The sequence below is a fragment of the Ostrea edulis genome, chromosome 5, assembly GCF_947568905.1.
Source record: "Ostrea edulis chromosome 5, xbOstEdul1.1, whole genome shotgun sequence".
In the NCBI taxonomy this organism is placed as follows: domain Eukaryota; kingdom Metazoa; phylum Mollusca; class Bivalvia; order Ostreida; family Ostreidae; genus Ostrea; species Ostrea edulis.
The window spans coordinates 43,277,800-43,288,461 of record NC_079168.1 but is presented as its reverse complement, the minus strand read 5'-3'; the positions used below and the strand labels follow the sequence as shown (position 1 = coordinate 43,288,461).

At 35.0% G+C, this 10,662-nt stretch overlaps 1 protein-coding gene across 4 annotated transcripts in view; it reads right to left on the bottom strand.

Moving 5' to 3' along the window:
- LOC125650469 (ubiquitin carboxyl-terminal hydrolase 3-like) overlaps window positions 1–5,832 on the bottom strand; it is a 26,422-nt gene extending 20,590 nt beyond the window's left edge. For 2 of the 4 annotated variants that reach the window (XM_048878808.2, XM_048878809.2), the window contains exons 1-2: window positions 5,362–5,815; window positions 1,034–1,094 (exon numbers count right to left, since the gene is read on the bottom strand). In XM_048878808.2, coding sequence (XP_048734765.2) covers window positions 1,034–1,094; window positions 5,362–5,449 — 149 coding nt within the window. In that variant the 5' untranslated portion in view covers window positions 5,450–5,815. Of the gene's footprint in view, window positions 1–1,033; window positions 1,095–1,201; window positions 1,267–5,361 lie in introns of all 4 variants that reach the window. The other 2 variants (XM_048878810.2, XM_048878807.2) reach the window with 2 other exon arrangements.
- Between the last annotated feature and the right edge of the window lie 4,830 nt (window positions 5,833–10,662).

The window sequence follows — 10,662 nt, the reverse complement described above, 5'->3', positions numbered from 1 at the left end:
AAAAGTCAGACCCAGGGGAGGGGAAACAAACATTCTTTTAAATATGGCCTAAAGTCAAACCATATTTTATTTGAGCATTTTTATCATTTTGCGAGAATTTTGAAAAACCCTCGAGATGCTGACACAGGTATAGGCGAATGTAAGGAACGATAACTCTGGGTAGAGATTGCACACCACCATTGTACTACCATCACTTCCCTCTACACCCAGTTTGAAAAAAAAAATGGTCAAAGATAATGGTCAAGCCATATTGAATATACTACTTTACACATTTTAAAAAGTGAAATAAACTAATTTTTTATAGATATACGAGAGCTTATGGGAAATAAATAATTTCTAATGAAGCACAAATTTGTACACAGATTTTGCTACTGATAACAGAATTTTTAAAAAAGTAAAATTAACATTATTGATTAATAAGTAAACTAATAATAAATTATCATTTACATAACATCGCAAAAATTCTTAGACTAAAAGAATGTTAAGTAGCCACTTATGTTTATTATGATTATAATAACCTATTGTACTAGAATAGCTGCATGATACATGTAAAATTGTAAAGAAAATAAACTCAAAGTAAAGCGCTCACTATGTTTGCATTTTGGGAAATTCTGATTTGGCTTAAAAATACTTCAGAGTTGGGGTAGGGTTACATCAAATATTGCAGGTAATTACAATTTATACTTCTCTTATCATCATGAAAAATATAATTTGAAAATTATCATATACACGTGCATTCATTATTCACCAATCGGTATTATTTGAATCAGTTTGGAATGAACAGGATCTTCATTCTCTTCTTTTTTTATCCTTATCATCGATGTGACTCGGGTAACATAACAAGCTCAATGAAACGAAGCAATATTTACGGGGGGGGGGGGGGGGGAGTATCTTTGAAAGACATCTCCTATGACCTTTACTAAATAAATAACTTCACAATTTAAAGAGCTAATTGCAAAAATTTCTCTAAAGGTATTTCCTGAAAATAATTTCTCAACATAAACTGAGGGTTTATCAGAACCAATCATCTCACCTTCCACAATGGATACGTCCACATTTTACACAAATCCATGGGCTCTGTTCAGTTTTACAAACTGAAAAAAAGGAAGACATTAATTCAAAAATACTGTAGTAAAGGTGAAATGACTACAACAGGCCTCTACACATATTCATTCACAGTATTGAATAGAGCAAGCCTTGCTTTGTCATTCCTGGTCACAAAGACTGCCTCATGCAGGTGCACTGACAGCATTCATAGTCAAACAACTACAACAGGAAAAGTTCATCAGCAATGCCAATACAAGCTTCCTTAGGTTTCAATCACATGAAAAATCTCAATTAGCATGGGTGTGAGAGTTTTTAACAACAAAAATGAAAAACAAAATAATGTCCTTCAATCAGAAATTCTGTATTAATTCATTTTAGCCATGTTTTTCTGTATCAATACACAGGTCTCAAAACTTGTTTAGAAATTAATGGCATACACATAGACGATAAAAAACAGTATTTATCATTTAAAAAAGAATTTGTTATTCCAGCCTTGAAGACATATGATGTAACATTGTCTAGCTTCTTTAATGTTGCTATTGTGTAGAACATTGGTTGAGTTCAGAGTTCATAAACACAACCATTTTGATATTTTATTCAGTTGATATTGCACAGTTATTAAGGGGGAATTTTTTTTAGCTGTGACGTCATTCCTTTGTTCATTCAGTCTCAAGAATTCACATTTGTCCAGGTGATATTCGTGAGGAGTCTGATATTAATATTGTTATATCAGATTGTCTCTATACAGATATCCTTCAAAATCGGACTGTCTCAGGTAAATCAACAACTGAAATTTGAAGGGCAATGTTTTCAGTGCAATACCCTCTGCAGTTCTGTATATGAAAAAATATCAAGACAGTCTGAGGCCCTGACAGGTCTTAAACTGTCTTAAATTTTTTCATACAGAACTTATTCAGTATACATCAAATACATACACACATGCAGTAATTTTACAACACCAGCTTAATGCATTCATTGTCAAAAATCTATTATTGTTTTGATAAGAATAAATTACTGTTTCTTGAAAACTCATACTACATGGACAGTAAGCCATGCTTATAAATTAATGAACACACATATTATGATTTTGGTAGCTCTAGGCTTTCTTGCTCATCATGAGTATGCACACAGTTTGTCTGCTAGATGTCCTGAAGTAAAGCCTAAAGAAAACTATTGAAAGATGGCATAATTTTATGAGGTTTTGGAACTGCCAGAGCTGTGGAAAGCTGCAGGTCATGCCCACAAGACTACCTTAATTTGGCAGTGACCGATATAAATTGGTCAAAGGTTGGACCACATGACCGATGTTGTTTGCACAGCCCACATGTATATGGGTTCAGTAAGATGCCACAGTGTAAAAAAAATTATCCAGAGTTGTCGTTTCTTGAGATATGCATCATTCAGTAATCCTCGGCTGACTTTACTACACAGTGCTTTATACAATAGTGCAAGATGGAAGCCACTCGAAGATCTCCAAGTGAAACTAAACCGTTTGCCTGGTTCCCGACTCACTGACAAAGGTGACGCAATCAGAACTCCTTGAATGCCTCGCGCACTCGACATAGATCTCGGATGTAATACTATGGCATCCGTGAGTGAATTTGATGCATTGTTAGCTATGACGTATTTAACACAGTGCAGTAGGCTCTGACATCATAGTTAATGCATCAAATTCACTCATGGATGTCATCGTATTACATTCCAGATCTATGTTGAGTGCACTCAACATTCGAGGAGTCCCGATTGAAGGTGACTCAGAGAATAGTAGGGACAAGGGAACCCTGCAAACTAACAGAGCAAAACACAAAACGAAAGTATGGCGTCATGGCCAATCAAGTTTACGTTGAGGACAAAACCAGGCCAAGCATGAAAAATGAAAGGTGAAGTGGACAATAGTAAGAGAAAAGTATTAGATGAGAGTGTTAAGGATGGTAAAAGAGTGATGGGTGATGAAGCGAGTGAGCGTGAGCAAGATTTTGATGAAAATGAAAGAATGGTAAGAGAGGTTGTTAGAGAGTTAGAAATTAGAATTTGAAAACTATTTAAAGCGTCATGTAAGACATCTTACAATAAACTTCTAGAACCAGTGATCTGTGTGTTATTTCAGTTTAATAAATTATTTCAATTTTAACTGTTAATATTCGGACAGGCTTAAGTCTGTTCAGACAGGCAAAGTTGATTAACATGTCAGTCAAAATGACAGGCTTTCGAAACAAACCTTCCACAGGTCTGAACCGCCATTCCATGGGGGCTGGGACCATTTTTGTCCATCTCACCATTTTTCCCTGTATGCTCGCATGTAAAACTTTGATATTCTATTGTGGCCTCACCCTGCCCCCAGGGACCATGATTTGAGGAAACTTGAATCTGCATTATGTCAGGAAGCTTTCATGTAAATGTAAACTTTTCTGACCAAGTGGTTCTTGAGAAGATTTTTAAAGATTTTCCCTATATATATTTGCATGTAAACCTTTGATACCCCAACCTAACCTCAGAAGACATTATTTTAACAAACTTGAATCTGCACTATGTCAGGAACCTTTCATACAAATTTGAAAATTTCTGGCCCAGTGCTTTTTTTGAGATGATTTTTAAATGTCCCCACCATATTTTTGCATTTTCATGTCTATCTCTCCTTTGAAGGGGACATGGCCCTTCATTTGAACAAACGTGAATCCCCTTCACCCATGGATTATGCGTACAAAGTTTGATTGAAATTGGCCAAGTAGTTCTGGAGAAGATGATGAATTTTTTTCTTACATTAGTAAACAAGAAACACAGCAGTCTTTGAAATTAACCAGTGATTCAACGACTAAGACCAATAAAATTGGGCTTGGACTTCTTAAAATACATTATATGTATCAAAACCACAGGTCTGTTGGCCTTGTGATTCTCAATTTAGAAATAATTCAGTAGTGCAATATAAGGTTTGAAATTATCTGATCGTCAAACCATCACTAAAAACAAGAAAACAGCCGAAGTCAAGTCAAGATTCAAAGTGGAAATATGAACAGAAAATTTCTTCTCCAATGGAGCTGGGAAAGCATGGCTGAATTACGAGAATTATCGTATGGTGCATGAACAAAACGTGAGGGACTGCAAGTTAGTCAGTGGATCGTGGAACGCTAACGAGCAATTTCAAATGAATGCAATAAAACAACATGGACAAAGTAAATGACACAGCAGGTTTTTTTTTTTCCATTTACATATAGTAAATCAAATTCTGAAATGAACTCTAGCACAGAAATGCCTGAATCAGCTAGGAGAAGCTGACCATGATTGGATGGTTCTCAGATTCAAGAGAGCACATGCCAAATTGCTATCATAACTGAGCTAAATAAAATGACTGCAAGTGTTTCAACATATTACAAATAAGGTAGCAGCAACTTTTGTACCTTACATTGCAAAATTTAAAGAGATAATATTCAAGAGATCAACAGCTGTCAGATAAATAATGCAAACTTCTCAAGTTCCATATGCGATGGTCCGCCAAGGTCAACTCACTTCAGTCCTATCAAAAGACTTGAAATTATATATGTAGGAATTTGCTTAGCAGGGGAAAATCCCATTGTTGTAAATAGAGATGGAGTCCAGAGTCAGCCTGCTCTAAATATATTTTCACTCATCCAGTCTATCAAAGGTTTGATATGGGCTTATCATGTAGAAGTTGAAAGAGAGCTACCAGTAAACAACACATGTATATGGAGAGAGAAAAAACCACACATGGAACATAAAAACAAGAATATAGTAAATTCATGTTCGATCTAGTAAGCATTACACTCCTACAAGCCTGACTGGCCAGTGCTCAAAAAGTTTTTTCATGAAGACTTGCAGTGTTAATGTTAAAAAAGAATTAAAAAATTTGAATCTAACTTCATACATAGCCTGTCATGCTGTTGAAAGTTATTTAACCTATTTACCAATCAGATGCCCAATTTCAAAGATTTTGTTAGTTTTTTTGTCTAGTTTGTTAGGCGTTATGGTTTTTTTTTTCACTTGGCATATTTTGCAAATGAGTGATCAAATGCATTTCACAATATTTGTAAACCAATTCCTTGTTCTACAAATACCTAAGCTATGTATGGCCGGATCATTGTGATATATTTCTGCACTTGGGGAAGAACAATTTTGTTTTGTAAAATCAGCATCATGTTTTATGGAAAATTATTGAATGAAGTTTCCTCTTTTGTTCAATACATTGAATTAGAGTTATTGGCCTTACTTTCAGTAGACCTAGATTCTACAGCCCGAACTTGGTAACACTAAAACGAGTCAAAAGTAAGTCATTGAGGAAAAGTTGCAATACATACTCACCACCACATAGAAAGCGCGATGGGAGATTCTCACTCTTTATATTCGGTGTCGTTATGCAGGCATTGTCTTGAAGATGAGGGCACTCCATGAAATATATATAGTTCGGATTATATTATGTTCGAAGACCATATAGGAGTGTTCTTTTAATAAAAAACTTAAAATGACTGCTATTCAAAATAGGTACATTAATAAACTTTGCACAATGTTCGAAGCGCTCAAATACGAAACGTGCACTGGATCTAGAGGGCTAACCGTGAAGTTGAAGAAATATGCCCACTCGATTTTTGAAAAACCTAACCCTTTTGAAAATGAATGTCACAGTCTATTTATAAAACTACGGAACAATGATATTACTCCTGAAGACTTGAAATTATTTCAGTTTCAATTTGAAACGCAAGAAGATCATAGATATATATTATTAAGAGACTTAAATTATCATGGCGGAGTAATATGCGCAACGCGCCAATTTCCGGTTTTTAACAGGTCAAGCAACGTCAAAAGGTCATCGGCGGATCAAAAAATCTTGGAGCATACATTCAGCTTCGCTCAGTTTTATCAATTAATTAATGTGCATTTACACCGTGGCCAAAAGTCATTTGGACACAATTCGATTCCTTTACCGGATTATTAAATTGTCGCGCAGCGCTTTAAGGAGGTACTCTACATCGTCATAATGGCTGATTTCCTTTTAAAACATGGATGAAAATATGATTATCAGCAATTATTTGTCTATTCATTTAAAAAAATCATCGCCTAGCTAAGTATTCTCTTTAGAGAAGTCGAGAGGCATAACGTATGCCTCTCGACTTCTCTAGAGAATACTAGCTAGGTAGCTCAGTAGGTTAACAGTTCGAACTGTAGAACGCGGGTTCGAGTCCAGCAGGGAATATTTCAGATTGTTTCTACTAAAACTGCATTATTTTCACTAAATAAAGTAAATTTGAAAGTTTTCAATTTCAAAATGTTGTTTATATCCTCCACTTTTCATCAATATCAAATTTCTCTGGTGTAGCATATCTCCTTATCAACGTAGAGTATAACTAACCCCAACTGTATAGGTAAAACGTTGCCGATATATCCTAATATGGAGTTGAATGCCACAGCACAAGAATTTTTCTTCTCGTGAAGAAGCTTTTGACTAAATTCTGCTTCATAAGAATTTAAAAACAGGCCAGCTAATAAAGGAGCACAATTCGTGTCATATGGGATTTCCAACAAACTGTTGGAAAACCTGATCAAAGATATCGTCAATGAAGAACTCTGGACAGTGTCTTTTTAATATCAACTTCAGAGTTATTGTGCGTAGAATCAGAGTAGTGTTTTACAAAAATATTTTTTTAATGACTGATTACAAAATATGAATGTTTTCTTTTGTCCATTTTTGTCTTTAGTTTATCGTGAGGAATGGTTGTGTAAAGTGTTGAAAATCATACGTTTTGATGTTGCTGATTTGAGAACAGTTTCATGATTTCAATCTATACTAAAAGTTCTTCAGAATTTCTTTTAATCCACATTTGATTTAAATCATCAATTTCAACTTTGTAGACCTACTCGTGAAACGCGAACGAAGTGTTTGAGGTAAACTTGTACGGGTTTCTGAAATTCGGTGACAAATTTGAATGATCAAAATATATCTACCACACTCTATGCAATATGATGTTTGCAGAAATATGGTGTAGTTTATGAGAAAATTGATCTCATACTCGGTGATACTGCGTTTTCTCCACTTGGTAGCCGAGCCCTCATGCTCCACAATGACGACTCCTCCAATGTGACGTTGTATACGGTGCTGATGGACAAAAATTTTGAACAGTGGAATAGATGGAAAATGTTTTAGATTTATATATAAAAAAAACAAAAACAAAAAAAAAAACACCAAAAAACCATGTACAGTGGTGCAAGACAAGGGGGAAAATTTTAACCCCATTTTTATTGTTTATTAATGACCTGGAGGATTACTTATCAATAAATCAAATAGATGAATTTACATGTCCTAATACGCAAGTGCGAGACGACACGTTATGTTAAAACTTTTAAAATTTGTATTCTTTTTCATGCTGGTGACACTGTTTTAATTCCGAAACTGCGTCTGGTTTACAACGCTCGCTAGATATCTTTGCTGAATATTGTAGTTTATGGAAACTCACTGTGAACATAGCCAAAAACAAAGGTATTAATATTTTCTAAAGGTCCTATGACAAAAGGTAAGTTTTTCTACAGTGGTATTGTTGTTGAAATTGTGAGAGTTTAGTTATTTGGGTATATTTCTATCAAGAAGTGGAAAGTTTGATAATGCAAAGAAACATTTAACAGGACAAGCATCAAAAGCTCTTTATGGTATATCACGCAAGATTCATTATTTCAATTTACCAATTAACTGTCAATTAGACTTGTTTGATAAAGTAATCAACCCAATTTTACTTTATTCTTTTGAAATTTTGGGCTATGAAAATAAGGATATTATTAGAAAAAGTACACCTTCAATTTTGAAATTTACCCTGAATCTTAAATCAAGTACCCCAAACTGTATTGTGTATAGAGAAAGTGGTAGGTTTCCATTGTCATTTAATGTTAAAATAAGAATGGTTATGTACTGGGCAAAAAATGTAACAGTCCATAAGAATAAACTTACAAATGTACATGTAATATATTGCTATTTTTACAAGTGTTTTATGGATGGGTCATATATACACCTATGGATAAAATATATACCAGATATACTTAATGCTTGTGGATTGTCGTATATCTGGATAAACCAAATATTTCATAGTCTTAACTGACTAAAGTCTTGTGTTAAAGAAGCCAATTTGTACAAGAGTGTTATTTAAAATAACTCACCTAAGTGTACTAACAATAGAATTTTTAAAACAAATTTTGGTCTAGAAAATTATCTGCTGAACTTGCCTAGATTAACTAAATTGTGAACCTGTAATCGTCATCTTCCTGTAGAAACTGGTAGATGGAATAATATTGAAAGAAATTTACGGATGTGTACAATGTGTAATTGCAATAGTATTGGTGATGGATTTCAGTATGTCATGGAATGTACATATTTTTCAAACGACAGAAAAATATACCTTAACATAAGATTTTGTAAAAACCCCAACATTATTAAGTTTAACGAGTTAATGAATATAAACAATGTGACATCTTTGAAATCACTTGCAAAGTTTGTTAAAAGAATTATAGTGCTGCCTGCTCTTCCCGAACTAATTTACTTACACCTAACTATGTTTATTTATCTACTTGTACGTTTATTTGTAACCCTTACCTATAATCATAGTTTACATATGTATAAAGTTGTTTGTACCTCATGTACCAGTGCTCTGGTTTTGAGTGAATAAAGAATTGAGTATTGACGACTAGGCTGTGGAAACTGATTAAGTTAAGGATTTCTCCTAGATTCATGCGCGTGAAATCATTCAAATTGTTCATTCCACCTGGACGGAACGATTTCAAACGATGCATCCAGGAATTTTCTGTGCTCTTTTTCACTGTATCAGTCCATGTTGGGTTATGATCAATAACAACCACTCACATGTCTTGCCAAAACGTGACCTTTGTTGAGGAGTTCTCTTACGGGTTCGGTCACGCGTTTTGTTCTGATGGTTAAGCAGTGGTTGTAGGTTCTAAGTCTAATATTTGTAGTTTCCCCAACATATAGTTTGCCACATTGTTTACAGTTGATGAGGTATATGCAATTGTTGGCTTTACAGGAGACTAGAGGTGACCCAATTTGCATATAGTGAAGCTTTGGAACGTTTCTGAATCTGAATCACCGTTCAAATTCTATCCTAGGATTCATCCGCCGTGACTTTAAATATTGTTCTAAACCACTAAAGGAAACAGTCTACACTTCACCTGTCCGTTCTGTACTTGATTACGCATCCGTAGTACGGGACCTGCAGCAGGTAAAAGACAGTCCGGCTAGATAAAATACATAGTCCGGCTAGATAAAAGACATAGATCGGCTAGATAAAAGACATAGACCGGCTAGATAAAAGACATAGTCCGGCTAGATAAAAGACATAGACAGGCTAGATAAAAGACATAGACCGGCTAGATAAAAGACTTAGACAGGCTAGATAAAAGACATAGACCGGCTAGATAAAAGACATAGTCCGGCTAGATAAAAGTTATAGACCGGCTAGATAAAAGACATAGACCGGCTAGATAAAAGACTTAGACAGGCTAGATAAAAGACATAGACCGGCTAGATAAAAGACATAGTCCGGCTACATAAAAGACATAGACCGGCTAGATAAAAGACATAGTCCGGCTAGATAAAAGACTTAGAAGGCTAGATAAAAGACATACATGTAGTCCGGCTAGATAAAAGACATAGACCGGCTAGATAAAAGACTTAGAAGGCTAGATAACAGACATAGACCGGCTAGATAAAAGACATAGACCGGCTAGATAAAAGACTTAGACCGGCTAGATAAAAGACTTAGACCAGCTAGATAAAAGACATAGTCCGGCTACATAAACAAGAGGCCCAAGGGCCTAGAATCGCTCTTCTGATAAATTGTACAACCCCACCATTTCTATTCTTAGCCTCTTAGTATTCTAAATCTTTAGTTAAATCCTAAGAATTCAAAAAAAAGTAGGTCAATGTGACCTACTTTTTGTTTTACACATTTTGAGAACCCAAGAAATATCAACTGACAAAGTTTGATGATTTTAAGCCAATTAGTATCTGAATATTGAAATATAGCTGTCAAATTCCAATCGTAGGTCATGGTGACCTACTTTTTGGTCAGTGAACTCCGAACATGCAAGACCCATCAACTGACAAAGTTTGATGACTGTAGGTCAAATAGTATCTGAAATATATAAATATAGCCATCAAATTCCAAAAGTAGGTCAAGGTGACCTACTTTTTCGTTAACACCCTTCAAACATGCAAGACCCAACAACTGACAAAGTTTGATGACTGTAGGTCAAATAGTATCTGAATTATATAAATATAGCCGTCCAATTCCAAAAGTAGGTCAAGGTGACCTACTTTTTGGTCAACACCCTTTGAACATGCAAGACGCATCAACTGACAAAGTTTGATGACTGTAGGTCAAATAGTATCTGAAATATATAAATGTAGCCGTCAAATTCCAAAAGTAGGTCAAGGTGACCTACTTTTTGGTCGACACACTCCATTGACTCAAGATGCATCAACTGTCAAAGTTTGATGATTGTAGGTGAATTAGTGACTGAAATATATAAATATAACTGTCAAATGCCAAAAGTAGGTCACAGTGACCTACTTTTTGGTCGATACACTCCGAAGACTCAAGATGCATC